General features: G+C 46.9%; 1 protein-coding gene across 2 annotated transcripts in view; it reads right to left on the reverse strand.

Annotated features, from left to right (window-relative positions):
- LOC119383240 (liprin-alpha-4) overlaps positions 1-18,293 on the reverse strand; it is a 45,510-nt gene that overhangs the window by 6,299 nt on the left and 20,918 nt on the right. Inside the window, exons 15-23 of one of the 2 annotated variants that reach the window (XM_037651288.2) lie at positions 15,139-15,266; positions 9,578-9,664; positions 8,080-8,267; positions 6,128-6,236; positions 4,687-4,768; positions 3,910-4,110; positions 3,616-3,791; positions 904-1,001; positions 162-337 (exon numbers count right to left, since the gene is read on the reverse strand). In XM_037651288.2, the coding sequence (XP_037507216.1) occupies positions 162-337; positions 904-1,001; positions 3,616-3,791; positions 3,910-4,110; positions 4,687-4,768; positions 6,128-6,236; positions 8,080-8,267; positions 9,578-9,664; positions 15,139-15,266 (1,245 nt within the window). The remainder of the gene's footprint in view (positions 1-161; positions 338-903; positions 1,002-3,615; positions 3,792-3,909; positions 4,111-4,686; positions 4,769-6,127; positions 6,237-8,079; positions 8,268-9,577; positions 9,665-15,138; positions 15,267-18,293) is intronic. The other variant, XM_037651289.2, reaches the window with a different exon arrangement.

An 18,293-nucleotide genomic window follows, 5' to 3' on the forward strand; every position in this document is an offset into this window, starting at 1 on the left:
ATTCTGTAAGTCTCACTAAAATCATGTTAATGGAAGTCTGCTGTTCTTGTTACATGCTGATAATGGCAAAATATTGTCTTAGATTTGCTTTGTTACATTTCAGTTTGTTACATCGAGAATCAAGTGTACTTAAGTGTAAGTGGCTTCGCTACAGCACTCACCTGAATGTTCTGCGTGGGTATCTGCAGAGCCAGGGCCAATGCGGAGTGGTCGAAGGTGTCGTCAAGGGCAACGAGCCCTCCGTGCACCCCGGACTCCAGAAGATTGTTGGAGTACTCGCGCAGCCCTATATTGTTCACCCACTTGATCACCCGCTCATTGGACCACACCACCACATCTGGAGAACAGGAGAAGAACCTCAGAGCATTCGCAGAATGGACACAAATTTGAGCAGATTGGTACCAAAATAGAAAAACAAAACAGACACAAGAACACAACTTTAAGAAAAGTAGCAGCACAAGTCACTCATGGTGACCAGTTTGCTACTCTAGTGTTCACACCTCCGGAATAATCAAGTTTTCTGGGGTGAAAAACGAAAAAAGAAAAGCTAATGAAAAATTATGCACGAAATCGTGTGCACACGGTTGCAATCATACAGCTATATAATTCTGAAAAGCAAAACGAAGCTGTACCAGGCAACATTGTAATGGGCAATGAGTAAACACACTGTCAACAGACGATTCATCTTGCAGCAGTGTGCTCTTTTAACTGCACACCGTTAAGACCTCAAATATATGTAACTTCACCAACGCTACACTTCGTTTCTGTTTACAAGCACGACATTTCGTTTTTTTCACTGGGACAATCATCCATCCATCATGCATCACATCCATGCGGATTTTAGACAATGAAGGCTCCTGGCAATGTCACTGGCCAAGCTGCAAGCACACAAAGGTGACTCACCTTTTGTTTCATTCTCACTGTTTTTTCTCCTTTCCGCCAGCTCTTGCTTGTCGTAGTTGACTCGCTTGAGGCAGCTCACGCCACACTGAAGGCTTGTTCTGAAAACAGCAAGGAGTTGCGAGATGTTGTAAAAGCTTCCTGGTCTCGACTGCTTTCGTGAAACAGTCCAATCCACAAGTGTCTGTCCCATGACAACAAACACGGCCATAACAAGGAAACGGAAGCATAGCCATGTTGTGTAAGAAGCCACTGTACAAGCCATTAACATTTTAATTTGAAGCAAATGGCCATGAGAACCGTCATGGCAATGAAATAAATGAATGAATAAATAAATAAACTGAGAATCATTTCCTTTCAATTCACTCTTTTCATTTTATAGACAAGACAGAAGTTCAGGGGAAGAAGGAGCCTTGCAGTTATGAATATTTGTTAAGCAAGGAATGTTGGTGGAGCCGTTGAAACGGTGGATTTAGCAACATCCCTTGTTCGACAACTTCTCATTGTTCTTTTCGTAATAGCAAATAAAGAAGGAAATCTGCTCGAAGTTGCAGTCATCAACTTCGTAGCAGAATGTGTGCCATCTGTGGGTTATGGGCCCGAGATCACGCATACGGGCCAGACTGAGGGCCACAAAAGTGGCAAGCAGGGCGGCCAAGTTCTCTGCACTTAAAGAACGGAACCCAGCTTCCGCTCAAAAGGATTGGATGAATTGGTGTTACGTAATGTTTACGTGAATTAACACAATCATGAAAGAGTGAAAAAACAACAAAGATAACAGAGCAGGAGACAGGGGAGCATACAGGAAAAGAATAGCGCTACACAGCATGAAGGGATTGCACTGAACGTTTCATTTCACAGCACTGCAACAATGTACTACGGTATAACCTCGTTACAACGGATTTGTTTACAACAGACATTCAGATATTACATACCAATTTGCGGCGTTATGCCGACCTACGTATTTGTTCCATTGATTGAGCTTCGTTTACAACAGATTCTGGTACAATGGACATTCGGATATAATTGACTAAAATGTCAGACCAACAAGGTGGTCAGGACTCCTTTAGAGCGGACTTTTCTACCACGGTTATACCAAATTCAATAACTTCCGACTTCAAACATCACTTAGCCTATTTCGGGACTGAAACAGCGCACCGCGGATATCGACGTACCGATTTAAGAACGAAGGCCCCCGATCTCCGGTCTGTCAATGATCAGCTATGCCTAGCTGTAGCGACAAAAAATCGGCGCGCAGCGCGCTTGGTGTTGCGTTTTGGGACGCTGACGCGCGAAATTGCTAGCCGCTGCCACCGCTTCTCTGAGCGGTCGCTGCGCGGCGAGCTTGGTCAGGGAGTCCGCTGCCGATGCGCAAAATGCCCATCCGTGGTTCTGAGGAGCCAGCAGGCGATGCGATTCGTTGCTTGCGGCGAAGGACATTGCAGCTTTTTCGCTTTCGCATGTCCGCTAGCGCAATGTTGCCCGCAAAGTTCGGATTTGTCTCGTACGTTGGCACCGTGAGCGGAGTTAGGCCTAGCCACGACATCGAGTGGAAAGCTCGGTTGCGATGTGCGTGGCCGCGGTGCCCGATGTTTCAAAGTGCGTCATGCTCGATTGCAAGTACAAAGAGTTGTCCAGCGGTGGTCTTCGTCATAAGCTCCGAAGTGCTGATAAGAAGAATCTCTAACAGCGGGTCCAACGAGTCAACGCTATTACACTTGCACGTCTGCAATGTTCGCAACGAGTGTGGCGCACTGCCGTAATCTGATGATTGAGCTTCCGCTTGCAGCTGCCAAACTAAAGCGTTCCAAATTATCGTCAACCCGTGAACACTGAACGAGTGCGAACACGTCACTAAGTAGCGCAATTTTCGACAGCCACGACCTCGCGACGCACAAGCAGCAGATGACGATCCCGAAGCGAGCATCACGGCAGAAGCAGCCAATCAGAGGCCTTGAATTGAACTTTACACATGTGCTTTTTGTACACATGTTACTTTGAATGGAGGAGCTAGTTGAAACGGAGAACTTGAACACACGGAGAAATGCTCTTTACGACGAGCCCAGAATGGTGGCACCCGGTTGCGCCATTGCCAAGCTGTAATTTTGATAAATGCTGTTTTTTTTTTCCTATTTTCGCCAAGTCGGCAGACGCAAAAAAATTTTTATAGCACTTCTACGTAGTTTTCAGTGAAGATATTTTGGAATCAGATAGAAAATGAGCTACAGAAACTGAAAATGCTATTTTCCAAAAATCGCATTTTTTTTGGTTCCCCGTTAAAAATAAGACCATGTTTGTGACTCGTAATTCTCTCCGGTTATAACAGACCCATTCAGCGTTTACATGAAAGTCTGTTGTAACAGTACTTGGATCTTACATACTCCCTTTACAACAGACCAAAATCCTCTTCACTATGAAGGTCTGTTGTAATGAGGTTATACTGTACATGTGAATGCACTATGAGTGTATGCAAAATGCTCTCTTGACCTTAACGACCACTAAATTTTAAATAGGTATACACTGAACCAGAACAGTGTGCAAGAGCCAGTAAACAAATTCGTGTGCTACTGGAGTTGTAACAAATGTTGGAATTTATTTTTGCATGAAAACTTGAGAAGAAAACTTGATAAATCGAATGGGGGAGGTAGGGTGGGTGGATGAACTAACATGTTCATTTTCAAACCACAACCTGGGAAAACTACTGCATAGACACACCTGTGCAGGTTGTCAACCATCTTTAGGTGGACCCGAAGATCTTTCTTGGAGAGGTGGCTCAGCATGCGGGCATCCACCAAACACTCCATGAAGGTAGACCGGTACTGGGGTAGCCCCAGGCTAGGCAGCCATTCGTTGCCGATCCACTCATGGTTCATTTCTCCAAATGCCAGGCTCTGCACAGGGCACGACCAAACACGACAGGTCACAGTGAGAGGGAACACAATGGCAGAGGGAAATGTAGTAAGAATGAGAGTTACAGCAGAGAAGGTATCACTACTGTGAGAGACTCACCGTTCGAGCAGGCTTTGCAGCCGAGGGGCTTGTAAGGGCGACCATCTCTTGGATGGCAAGGCGTAACTTGAGCCGGTGGAGAGGGTTGCTGATGCCAATCTCACGCTGAATCTCGGTGTCTGATAACGCCGACATGATGGCCCCGCTCTTCACGTTTGCACGGCATGCCGCCACGTACCAGGCTGGCATGCCCACCCATAGCTGCAATGTAAGAGAAGGTTTCCATTACCACAGGCAAATAAAATTAACGAAATTAGTTGCCAGTACTGATGATGAGTCTCCACTTCAAACTTCACTTCTTATCAAGCTGCACGTATTGCTTCCCATCTCTCCCTATATACCTTATACAACCCACGCAGCGCACTCAACAAAAGAGCCGCCACGTGTTTGCTATATGGAAGGAACTTCATAAATGTGGTAAAGCTCTTCTACATCAACACATCAAATTATCTTTGATCCCATAAGCTTTGTCCACCACGATGAGCGAGTGCCTTGAATGTTAAAATTACGGTGGTCTCAATACGACTCTAGCAATTCTGGGTGTCACAAATATGGGCCAGTTTTCCAGGCAGAACAGTAATATGTGCATTGCTTCGATGTCATACTGCCTTGCACAACATACAATTAGGACTTGTAATAAGTACATCACAGCAGAAATTACACAAGCTAATCCAGTCCCTCCTTTGGTTCACTTTTAGAAGTGTGAACAAATCTTCAGACATTTGTACACTTGCCACTTCAACCCCCAAGTAAAGGGCTCCAAAAGTGAGCTCTTACCTCAAGCCATGCAACAATCGTGGGCCCATTCCATAATGCAAATGGAGTGCCTGCTTTCATTGCCTCCGCCAAAAGCTCATGCCTGCAAAGAAAGTATACACACAAGAAAAATCTTGCTGGTGACACTGCGTTCAAGTGTGGCCACAGAAGAGCACCTTTTCACAAAAGAAGAAAAGAAAGTTCTTGCAGGTTCATGAACGGTTGGAGTCAAAGGTTTATGAACAGTGGCATATTAGAAAAGCCGAAGAGTATTTGTACAGCCTGGTGTACACATTTCAAGCCTCTAGTGCCATTTTATGTGAAAGACACACTGTTTTGAAAATCCTAATATTTGCTCTGATTCTGCAGGAGAAATATTTGACGTCAATTGTATAGTGGGATCTCGTTGATATGTTACTGCTTGCATTTTCCTCGCTGTTTTGTTGCCTTCGTGTTGCCCCAGCACAAAAGTCCAATCTAATATATTCCTGCTTTAAAGGGGATCACCCTTCTGTAATGTCTGTTTTTTTTTTTTTGTTCTAGAGAAGGCAGTGATGAAACAGACGTGTCAAAAGGCAAGACAAAGCTTCAAGTACAAACATACTCTGAAAATTGAACATATTAAAGGGGTTGAGACGTCAAACTTGCGGCTAGTGCTTTCTTTGTTTCCAACGTTTTCTATTGTGCCAGGAAGTATGATACACGCTCAACTGCATCGTGTGCTCTCGTAAACATGCGCGAGCAACCGTCTAGATGCCTTGAACACTCGCTAAAAATCCTGATAAAGAATTTTAGCGAGTACGGTACCGCGGTATACGCAGAGGTGTTTGCAGAATACCGGGTTACCAGACATTGGCACCGTTACCTGGTGATTCTTGGGAAAGCCACAATTCAGACATGTTTCTTTGTTTTTGCCCAGCGTGCTTGATGAAAAAATGTTTAAAAAAGCAACACATTCGAAATTACGCCAGTGCTGAGAATTTATACCAACAGAGAAGTAGAATACACTAGGTTTCTGGAAAACCAAACCAATTCTGTGCTTGCCTGGTTCATCTTAGTGCCGCCAGCACCGGCCCCAGCTATCCAGCCTCTCACTTTTGTGGCTACGGTAACTCTTGCACAAGGTAAGTTTGCTGTCCAATGTAGCAATATGTACTAAAATACTGAGAATGATTTATTGCTGAATGAGTGCCAAGACAGACACAAAAAAAGTAATCATTCAACTGCTGAGCCTGATTTAGTGTTCCTTCAAACTTTAGAAATCCTCTAATCAAGTAAGGCTGAACATTTGCTCGATGACGAAAAGTGATAGCACAGTGGTGCTATCGATCGCACTCAACAGTGTGTTGTGTTAACAGATAAGTGCTGAATCACATCAACTTAGAAGAAAAGTTGCAATTCTATGAACAATAAGACAACTTGGTGGGACAGTTGTGAATAATAGCATAAAAGAGAAACCCACTTCTTTTTCGTTCGCCGATCCACGTCGGTCTTTGGCCCCAATGTGCCTCCCGCCATAGAGAGGGTTCCCGTGTCACTCCCACAAATGTCACTGTCCATGTAGATGCCCCCTGCAGGTGCAGATAAGAACAGGTTCGTCAGGGTCAGCACAGTGGTTCATTCAACTTGGTGCAATCAAGCTGACACCGTGGCCTGATTCACAGAGCTGTTATCCAACCTGTCCCATCAGAAGCATCTGTCAAGACGGAATGTTTCCTCGACAATTTCTCCTCAAAAGACACGATTCCAGTGATGTTGCCTGATGCTCTTAAGTTGCTGGTGCAGGCGCAACCGTGCAAACGGAGTTTTGTTCATAAATGTTACATTTTTAATGTTAGTGAAGTAACCATGTAAGAAGCAGCCTGGCGAACCTGCTAATACACTATATCACTCACTGCAACGCACCTTGCGGGAACTTAGCAGCTGCTTTATATTTCAGACAGAAAAAAAAAGGAATGTGCATGTACCGTATATTGCCGATTATAAGTCGACTCCGTTTATAAGCCGACCCCCCAACTTGCAACCCCTTCCAGGGGAAAAAAAAGTTGACTCCGAACACAGCCTCACACTGCGGCCATAGCTCACCAATAAGTTTTTCAGAAGAGGGAGTGACACAAAGAAACATTTATTTGCCCGTGAAACATTGCTTACGACTCGTCGTCGCTTGAGAGAAGGACACAGTCACAGTCGTCATCGTGTGAGCCACTGCTGCTGCTCGCCGTCGGAATGGGTGCCGGTGGTACTGAGATGCCGCATGTGGAAAACGCCGCGCGGATCATGTCGGTTGGCAGTCCATACCAGGCATCGTTGACAGTACACGCTTTTGTTTCAATATCATCGTAGCAAACACTCAGGCTCTTGCTTCTCTGGTCGTGAACCCAATCTCGAACCGCCTCCTCAACGGCAGGGTATCGTTCAGACTTCGGTCCGCGAAAGGAACGGCGCGTAGCAGCGCACGCGAAGATCTTGGTCCTTTGTTTTCTCCATTCCCTCAGGCACTTTTCCGACACATAAACTTGCGCCATGCTTCAACGCCGCTTTCAGACTCTGCGTAGAGGATCACTTGCCTCTTGAAAGCAGCGCTGTACTGTTGCCGGCGTAGCGGTGGCATCTTGGCGTCCGTTTGGCAGCGTTGCAAATCGCGCACACCACTGCTCGCAAGCGAAGCGAAATGCAGAAATGGCGAACAAGCGTGAGTTCAAAAAGACGCGAAGACGCTTGTGGGCGCATGTGACTGGTCATGTGGCTTAGTTCCCTGCGAAGTGTTGCCAGCCCATACGGCGCTGCCAGCTTTTCTGTGGAACGTCGATGGTTTGTCAACGAATTGTTTCTATTGTATGAAAACAAAACTGCAGGGCGCATCGCAAGATAAATTCCTCTTTATTCATAGAGCATCGTTCGCTCTCTCAAAGGTTTGAAATGCTGCTTTCGAGAGTGTTTCCCAAGCAGTTCGCATTAATGCCGCGTGGCGGTGATTTTTAAACGCGCTCCGTAGTTTCGCCTCGCGTGGTCTCGCCATAGTTTCGCGATCGTCGTGGCAGATCGCAAAAATGTCCGGCTCCGGAAGCGGCGCGCGCGCGTTGGGAGATAGCTGTTGCCGCGACTTCGCTGCCTCTGCGGCTATATTATCGATGCGTCGAATAGGAGGAAATCCGAGGACGACGACGTTTTGTCGGATCCCACAGATAAGTCGACTTTACGATTCCACGTATAGGTCAACTATGATTATAGGTCGACCCCCGAATTATGGAAGGTCATTTTATGAAAAAAACGTCGACTTATAATCGGCAACATACGGTAAGTTGTGACTACATATATTCGCCACATGGCGCGTCTGGCACCCAAATGGTGAAGTCAAACAAGGCTGGTCAGAAAATAGGACCAATCATTTCACAGAACTAAAGGTTAGCTTACCAGACATGCCATACTCCTGCCCATAGGGGTCCTTCCCTTTGACCTTGTCCTTTTTGCTGAAGAAGCGGCCAAGCGAGGACTTGATGCCTTTCTTCTTGGCCGCCTTGTTGAGCGAGTCTTGGGAAGAGTTGGTAGAGCTCAGTGGAGACTGAGCACTGAGTGAACTGGGGCCTCCATCCATGGTAACCCTAGACAAGAATGGAAACAGCCCTGGTCAGAATTCGGGCAAGCCCAAAAGGTAAACTCAATGCAGAAGTTCCTTTCTTACCATATAAAAAGCATGCAAGTAAACAAAATTTCTCCTTGTTAAACTCTCTAGTCAGGATGCCTTTATACAATTGAACCTTCTGCAGTGAAGTCACATCCAACAAAAAAATATTTTAGTTTCTACAACCAACCATTTCTACAAGCTCATAGATACAGTTAAAAGTCTATGTAACGAAGCCCGATCTTACAAGTTCCCAATTTAACGAAGAGATTTCCATTCCTCAGCAGGTTCCCATAGTGCTCAGTGTTGTCATCAACCCAAGTTAATGAAAATAACTTGCCACCAAACCTGATGGATGGATGGATGCGAAACTTTATTGTAAGTCCTGAGGTGCACGAAACCTGATGTAACGATTTTTTTTTTCTGAAATAAATGAGTAAGAAAGTGGTGATTTCTTTTCTAATTTTGACATACATGAACTTTGGTATGCGCTCTAACGCTACTGCATTCACCTAGCCACCCTGAACATGACTCTAGTTTTATACTGACGATGCTGCACGCCGCGCCTATGCGCGGAACGCACGCGCAGGTGCGGGTTAACAGCAAATACAATGCCGTGGTGGCCTTTGGGCTTGACTGCCCAAATTTGCATGTTTTTTTTTTCACTTAACAAACTTCTGAATTGTTGTTCTAGGTCCAAAACCTGCGCCTAAAGTAAATTTCATCGAAATTGGGAATGGTGACCAGGTCCCCCCGTGTTCTTTCTTATCTGAACACGCCTAACCTCATGCTCTACTACTAGCTTACCTCCTGTTTAGTTCACGTTCTAGGAGAGTATCCTGGGGTCAACTCCTTGATTAGAACATTTTTTTTAAACTATAAAGCTTTCCTTTTGGAAAACGCACATGTTTTTTCCTTGTAGCTTTCTTCTGCTTTCGAGCATATGGCAATTTTGCTTTTTCGTATAGAGGCATGGTTTCACATCTTTTGGGTACCTGGTCAATCCTGTGAGCTTGACCTACCAAGCTCAGTTTATATAGCCTGCGGGTACTCGCAATTTAATGCGAGATCAGTCAGTTGTTTCTCAGGCAGGGTTTTCACGTCTTTCAATAAAAAGTGAAAAACCTCTGGATTTCAGAACACCACCAGGTGTTCTTCAGTGTGTTAGACTATGATATCTACTTTTATAACAAGCTGCACAAAAGAGGAAGAAAAAGTAGCCAACAAAGCTTGGCAACACAGGCAAAAGAAAAAAAGGAAGGCCACTGAGAGACACAGCATGTGGCACACCTGAGCAAAGCGTCTGGCGGGATGCCCGACAGACAAGCGGGGCTGCCGCCCAAAGCTGCATGCTGTGACAGAGATGGCCCAAAGGACCTGCGAAAGGAGAAAGACAAGATGGCGTGGGCTGAAGCATGTGTCCAGGTAACTCCCACAAGAAAAAGAACCTTCAAGCATGTTTTCCACATGTTTTCCGCGCAGTCCTACCACATGTAAAGGCTTTCTTTCCGCTACAGCTGAACAGTTTGACTTCATGATCATGTGTCAGCAAAGCACTCTGGTGAAGAACGCAATGATGTCAACTTTCTTGCCCTTCAGCCTGGTCCTCCGGCTCCACTATGTACCACGCGCGCGGAAAACCAAGTTTATTCTGCAGTGAGTCCGCGCTGTTGATTTTATACTATCGAAAGTATCGTCGAATTTTTTTACTATCGATAGCGCTATCTATAGTATTTTTCACTATCGATAGTTCGATAGTGACTCAGCTATCGATAGTATCGATAGTACCATCGATAGTTCTGCATCACTAGCGGACACCCTCCCGCAAAAACCTGAGATGGCGCGGGAGGAGAACTTTTTTTTTCCCCTCCGCTGCAGAGGCGACAACGCATCAGGTTTTCTAAAGGCCCAACCGCATGCATTGCACGCGACTTTCGAGCGACGGCGACTGCAACAAACGGGCTCCGTCGCGCTGTCGTGACGGGCGCACCCACATGTTCGCGACAAAGTGTCACGGTTGCTCGATTGAAAACTATTGCGTGCATGCAGGTAAATTACGAAAAAGAATTACAGAGTAGATGAATGACAACATGCCAAATTTATTATTGTCTTGTTTGAGATAAGGATGCCATAAAAGCGTTTCGCGACTTCCTTTTTTTTCGCAATCTTATGTTTAACCGCGACAGTAGTATCTGCTGTGATCCCATGGTGTGCCCGGAAGCGTACGCTGCCTACGCTACGTCGCACTTTGCAAACTGCGTTATGTTGGGGTTAGTCCACGAGGCGCATCTCGACAACGTTTCCTCTTGCTGTCATAGAACGTTTAAGAAAAGCCGCAGCGCCTCACATCGTTGCTTCGCAGGGAGAAGGGCTACCTCACATGACGATGATGTTGACATTGCAGCAAGCTACCACCAATGCAGCAAGCTACCACCGAAACATCAAAACGAACCGTCGATCAAACATAACAACAAAATACGGCCGCTGCCTCGTTCTCCGCGTGAGATGGGGCTGTAAAGAAGGTAGTCTATAACTTGCGTTCCTTGAAGTACGCGCCGAGTGGAAGCATCATGAGCAAATTGCAACCGAAGCGAGGGTCAGAGATGCCGCCATTTTGCCGACATCGTCATGCTCACTTCCGGGCGACAAGCGATGTTTTCTGGCTTTCCAGAAACCTGTGACGCGACAAGCGACGGCGATGGATGGGCCTCTGCGACAGCAAATCCTGTCGGCCGTCGCTCAAAACTCGCGTGCATGCAGTTGAGCCTTAAAGGATTGCAGTGATGACATGGACGACGATGTCACGGCAGCACCCGAAGATCGCGACGAGTCCGTGTCGGCCACAGATGCGTTGGACTACTCCGCATATTCATAGAAAAAAGCGGAACAGAGTCCGAAGCGGCGCATAAAAATGCGGACGGTCTGGAATCGTTCGTGACACAGAGTTTGTGCTGCACCCGTCAAAAAAACGATCACGGATTAATTCAAATAAATGTGCCTTGTCTGACGTTCACGTGCGCATTGTTGTGAGAAACGAGCTCAAGGACGTACCGTTGCAAAGGTAGGACGTCTGTGTTACTGAAATTCTATTGTTATGGTAAATTTATGGTCTTTCACTATAACGACCTTTCAGAATAACGAACATTTTTCCGCGGTCCCCTGAAGTTCGTTATACAGTCAAATCTCGTTACAACGAACACCACATTAATGAACATTTCAAATTAACGAACTTTTAAGAAATCCCGTGCCGACTGCTTATACAGTCAAATCTCGTTACAACGAACACCACATTAACGAACATTTCAAATTAACGAACTTTTAAGAAATCCCGTGCCGACTGCTTATAGTTTCAATGTAAAAATATTTCACTACTACGAACTTCAGATTAACGAACATTTCAGAATAACGATCGTTATTTAATTCCCGTGTAATCTTAACAACGCCTCAGTACTACGAACTTATATCCCGAAATGCGAGGATTCTTAGATTTCAGTGTATCGGTCATGGCAGTCGGAGCTGTAAGGTAGCAGACGACGCAGCGCGAAGAGCGGACGCCGTCCCGCTAAAACCTGAGATGGCACGGGAGGAGAAAGACGCGGGCGGAGAACTTTTTTTTTTTCCCCCTTCATTGCGGAGGCGACAACGCATCAGGTTTTGTAAAGGCCCAACCGCATGCATAGCGTGCATAGCACGCGACTTTCGAGCGAAGGCGACTGCGACAAACGGGCTCCGTCGCGCTGCTCGATTGAAAACTATTGCGCGCACGCAGGCAAATTACGAAAAAGAATTACAGAGTAGATGAATGACAACATGCCAAATTTATTATTGTCTTGTTTGAGATAAAGATGCCATAAAAGCGTTTCGGGACTTCCTTTTTTCGCAATCTTATGTTTAACCGCGGCAGTAGTATCTGCTGTGATCCCATGGGGCGCCCGGAAGCGTACGCTGCCTACGCTACGTCGCACTTTGCAAACTGCGTTATGTTGGGGTTAGTCTACGAGGCGCATTTCGACAACGTTTCCTCTTGCTGTCATAGAACGTTTAAGAAAAGCCGCAGCGCCTCACGTCGTTGCTTCGCAGGGAGAAGGGCTACCTCACACGACGACGATGTTGACATTGCAGCAAGCTACCACCACTGCAGCAAGCTACCACCGAAACATCAAAACGAACCGTCGATCATAAATAACGACAAAATACGGCCGCTGCCTCGCTCTCCGCGTGAGATGGGGCTGTAAATAAGGTAGTCTATAACTTGCATTCCTTGAAGTACGCGCCGATTGGAAGCATCACGAGCAAATTGCAACCGAAGCAAGGGTCAGAGATGCTGCCATGTTGTTGGGTATCGTCATGCTCACTTCCGGGCGACAAGCGATGTTTTCTGGCTTTCCAGAAACCTGGGATGCTATCGCGGAACGATTCTATTTCAGATTCCAAAGCCTTTCGTGCTTTTCGCGCTTGGCCAGTGGTCAGAACGACGGTCTGTCCGCGTTATCAGCGCGATCAGCCAGCCGTGTGGAATCGGAAATAGCATCGTTTCGCGATTGCACCCCTGCGACAAGCGACGGCGATGGATGGCCCTGCGCGACAGCAAATCCTGTCGGCCGTCGCTCAAAACTCGCGTGCATGCAGTTGGGCCTTAAAGGATTGCAGCGATGACATGGACGACGATGTCACGGTAGCACCCGAAGATCGCGACGAGTCCGTGTCGGCCACAGGTGCGTTGGACTACTTGAGGAAACTCCGCATATTCATAGAAAAAAGCGGAACAGCGACCGAAGCGGCGGATAAAAATGCGGATGGTCTAGAATCGTTCGTGACGCAGAGTTTGTGCTGCACCCGTCAAAAAAACGATCACGGACTATTTCAAATAAAAGTGCCTTGTCTGACGTTCACGTGTGCATTGTTGTGAGAAACGAGTTCAAGGACGTACCGTTGCAAAGGTAGGACGTTTGCGTTACTGAAATTCTATTGTTATGGTAAATTTTGGGGCTTTCACTATAACGACCTTTCAGAATAACGAACATTTTTCCGCGGTCCCCTGAAGTTCGTTATACCGAGATTTCACTGTAGTTTCAATGTAAAAATATTTCACTACTACGAACTTCAGAATAACAAACATTTCAGAATAACGATCGTTATTTAATTCCCGTGTAATCTTAACAACACCTCAGTACTACGAACTTATATCCCGAAATGCGAGGATTCTTAGATTTCAGTGTATCGGTCATAACAGTCGGAGCTGTAAGGTAGCAGACGACGCAGCGCGAAGAGCGGACGCCCTCCCACCTGAGATGGCACGGGAGGAGAAAGACGCGGGCGGAGAACTTTTTTTTTCCCCCCTTCGTTGCGGAGGCGACAACGCATCTAAAGGCCCAGCCGCATGCATAGCACGCGACTTTCGAGCGAAGGCGACTGCGACAAACGGGCTCCGTCGCGCTGCTCGATTGAAAACTATTGCGCGCACGCAGGCAAATTACGAAAAAGAATTACAGAGTAGATGAATGACAACATGCCAAATTTATTATTGTCTTGTTTGAGATAAAGATGCCATAAAAGCGTTTCGGGACTTCCTTTTTTCGCAATCTTATATTTAACCGCGGCAGTAGTATCTGCTGTGATCCGATGGGGCGCCCGAAAGCGTACGCTGCCTACGCTACGTCGCACTTTGCAAACTGCGTTATGTTGGGGTTAGTCCACGAGGCGCATCTCGACAACGTTTCCTCTTGCTGTCATAGAACGTTTAAGAAAAGCCGCAGCGCCTCACATCGTTGCTTCGCAGGGAGAAGGGCTACCTCGCATGACGACGATGTTGACATTGCAGCAAGCTACCACCAATGCAGCAAGCTACCACCGAAACATCAAAACGAACCGCCGATCATAAATAACGACAAAATACGGCCGCTGCCTCGCTCTCCGCGTGAGATGGGGCTGTAAATAAGGTAGTCTATAACTTGCATTCCTTGAAGTACGCGCCGACTGGAAGCATCACGAGCAAATTGCAACCGAAGCAAGGGTCAGAGATGCTGCCATGTTGTTGGATATCGTCATGCTCACTTCCGGGCGACAAGCGATGTTTTCTGGCTTTCCAGAAACCTGGGATGCTATCGCGGAACGATTCTATTTCAGATTCCAATGCCTTTCGCGCTTTTCGTGCTTGGCCAGTGGTCAGAACGACGGTCTGTCCGCGTTATCAGTGCGATCAGCCAGCCGTGTGGAATCGGAAATAGCATCGTTTCGCGATTGCACCCCTGCGACAAGCGACGGCGATGGGTGGCCCTCCGCGACAGCAAATCCTGTCGGCCGTCGCTCAAAACTCGCGTGCATGCAGTTGGGCCTTAAAGGATTGCAGCGATGACATGGACGATGATGTCACGGTAGCACCCGAAGATCGCGACGAGTCCGTGTCGGCCACAGATGCGTTGGACTACTTGAGGAAACTCCGCATATTCATAGAAAAAAAGCGGAACAGCGACCGAAGCGGCGGATAAAAATGCGGACGGTCTAGAATCGTTAGAGTTTGTGTTGCACCCGTCAAAAAACTATCACGGACTATTTCAAATAAACGTGCCTTGTCTGACGTTCACGTGTGCATTGTTGTGAGAAACGAGTTCAAGGACGTACCGTTGCAAAGGTAGGACGTTTGCGTTACCGAAATTCTATTGTTATGGTAAATTTTTGGGCTTTCACTATAACGACCTTTCAGAATAACGAACATTTTTCCGTGGTCCCCTGAAGTTCGTTATACCGAGATTTCACTGTATCGAGATTTCACTGTATGTCACAGTCACCCAGGATAATTTCACTCAGTTTTATAGCTCAGGGATGTAAAATGTTTTAAGTGTGAACAATACCTTCGCAGCTCTTCCGAGCTCTGTGCCAGAGCTTGGGCTACTCGGTCAATGCGCATTGACCGTGGCGTAGGTGGGCTTGTCTCTCTCCTCAACAGCCGGTCATCTCGTACCTCCAGGGATGCTGGCACCTGCAACACACATTAGAAGTGGATGTGTGTACTATGAGAGTGCAATTTCAATACTCTGAGAATTCGTAGGTTGCCATGTTCATACTGCAGTTGATGAAGCAAGTGGGCCCCAGCATCTTAACCAATATGTCATGTACGCTGTCAATCAAGACATTCAACTTTCGACATACTATATTGTAGTCATACTTGGGTGAAAAACATAAACACCTGCGTATCCCGAAAACAGTCAAAATTTCAAACCTTAGGCTGTGCACCATTTACATCGAGGTTGCTGTACTTTGAAAGAGCGTGAAACTAAAAAACATGCGCATGCCCCACGTCACAGGCACTGTTTGGAACGTCACTAGCCATTGTACAATTAAGAGAGAGCATGCAATGCTGCCAATGAAAACGTGACATGAAGCGAAAGATATCTTAAAAGAAAAAAGAAAAAACAAAAACAACAAAATAAAAACAGAGGTAGGGCTCGTCATGAAACATGACATGCTCCCTGTGCTCTGGCACGTGGAAGAATGCAGGGAAGGTATACTACTCACATACACTAGCCAAGGCAAAGGGGTGGTGCTTTGCCAGAAGACAGTTTTAAAATAAGGTATGCAGGCCTTGCATTTCTTGGGTGCGCACAATATTTTAGACAAATAACGTGCATATCCAAGAGGTTACCACACTCCACATCCGCAGTGGCAACAAACACAGGCTCAAAGCCTAGAGTACACAATTCTAAATTGCCTAGCGACTCACTCCTTTCAGCAGCACAGTATTAAGGAAGTTCAATTTCTTTCAACTCCTCTAACCATGAAATGATTGGAAAAATAATTTGGGTAGAATGTCACCGAGGCAGTGCCTTACAACTCCAGGTGTGAAACCAAAATTTCCAATGGGGCCTGTTGAGGGGCTCCAATTAAGTCCATGATACTACCAGTACTGGGTGTCCTGAAGCAGCCCAAATAATCTGTCTTCACCCAAACCTCATTCATTACTAATACCCCTGAAATGTGGGCACTCAAAAGTCCTTTAGTTAAAGTCCCTTTAACTAAAGGGACATTTTCTGGAAAGGCATTTGTGCGCAGTGACACACAACAAAGGACTAGCATATCCCTCCCTTCATTGTTCCTTTGAGGAAAAGCAGATCCCGCATCCACATACACAACTCAACCAGCATGCACAACTCAGCAATGCATCCTTTCAACAGAGGCTCCCTGGGTGCGGCCATTATCTCCTCTGGGGAATGTTGTAAATATGCGTCAATCCCCAAAAATGCACTGTCAAGGCAACGTCACACTTTGTACGCCTGCATCACTTCGCTAGAGCCAGCATGTTGAATTCTGGCAGTGTCATTTACTTTGTCGATAATGTGGTGCACTGGAGTCTGCACAAGGTACGCCGTCAACAAAAGCCTCAACAAACGGCGTGGCTCTTTAAAATGTTTTCTTTTCTGCTGATTTAACGAGCAGAGCCCTTTTTTTTGACCCACCTAAAGAACTTCGTGCGGTGCCGTGCGTCATCATTGCAACTTCTTTTTGCAAAGGGTGTTTCAGAATAATAAAAGGGGTTTACTCCATGGTACTTTACGCTTGCCCATGTGTAACGGGTATAAAAGATGAGTCTGCAAAGGCTCGTTCACACGTGCGACTAGCACTAGTAACGCGACGAAGTTACTCGTACTGCGACTGGTTGCAAATGGTTGCTCTGGTCGCAAAGCGACTGCTTTGGCTCAGTCACTCGCTGCTTGATTTTCTACTCGTGTGACTACAGTCGCAAACGTCTGAACCAATCAGGTGTCCAGGAACAGGACGTCAGCTTATTTTACGGGGCACTGGCAATGCGAGCCATATGCAAGCACACATGAATTCTGTGTGGCGACGGGTATCAGTCGCATGCAAGTACAGTGGAACCTCGTTAATGCGTACCTGCCGGGAATGCCACATAACTATGCACTAAACGGTAGTACACATTAACCGCCAAGTAAAAATTTGCATCTCCTCGCGTACGCCATCGCCGCCAGCAAAGAAATAAGTACAGTGCCACAGCAAATATTGCCTAAAGTACCCATTGCAAAGCCTTTTCATTCTCTTTGCCCAAGTGGAGAAAAGATTCTGGTAATCTCGCACGACCGTCCGATAGCGATAGCGCATGGTGGCGACGCCAAGGAGCATTTCGGAACTATTACAGGGTCTGGTATACGCAGTGACCGACATAGCGACAGAACGGACAGTGTCAGCTTTCCGCGATATATGTGCGTGCGTCTGTACCGCGATCTGCTCCTAAACGAAAACTGACGCAGTTCCAGTGTAACGCGGTACGGCTGCGTGGAGCCGATCGTCTCCTGGCTAGTTGCGTGCAGCGCGTCGCGTTCTCGGCTCACGCCATCACTGCCGGGCCGCTTGCTGTACCGTACGCGCGCATTTGTCGTGGGAGTGTTCTTCGTACCCACTTCGCTCCAGACAGTGCACAGATGCGGCGAGTAGCTTGTTCGGCTAACGCGGCGATGACAAACTTCCTGAAAGCGATGCGCACTTCACGACGCTCTAGCGGTCCTGCCAGTGTACGGAAGCGCGTTTGGGTGGTCGCCCAATAAAAGCGTGCAGTATGGTTACAACAGCGCTACACTTGCTGTGCCATATGCTTGAACTTAGCGTGATAGCGTCAATGCAAAGAGATTTCGCGTTGCCCGCAACCAGCAACGCTCAACTCTGCAACAGCGAGCTGCTTTCGTTTTTACAAAGCGGCGCTTGAACATGGCCCCACACAACGACGCGGCAGGAATCGGCGGCCCAGCGCGTGCAGGTTGTCGCCTATTAAAGGCGTGCAGTAGGCTTAAAGTAGTGCTGCGCCGCACGCGTGCCCGAGCAGATATCTGAAGATACCTATTGTGATAAGGTTGCCGGCGATAAGTCATGCTGGCGCGTTCGTCGGTGGCCGCCGCCTCACCTTCATTCTTTCCCAATGCTTACCCACAAAGGCGTCGCCGCAATCGCGCGGAAGTCGGAATCAGTGATCGACCAATCCACGCACTTCTCGAAAAGA

Source organism: Rhipicephalus sanguineus, chromosome 2, assembly GCF_013339695.2.
Source record: "Rhipicephalus sanguineus isolate Rsan-2018 chromosome 2, BIME_Rsan_1.4, whole genome shotgun sequence".
Taxonomy (NCBI): Eukaryota; Metazoa; Arthropoda; class Arachnida; order Ixodida; family Ixodidae; genus Rhipicephalus; species Rhipicephalus sanguineus.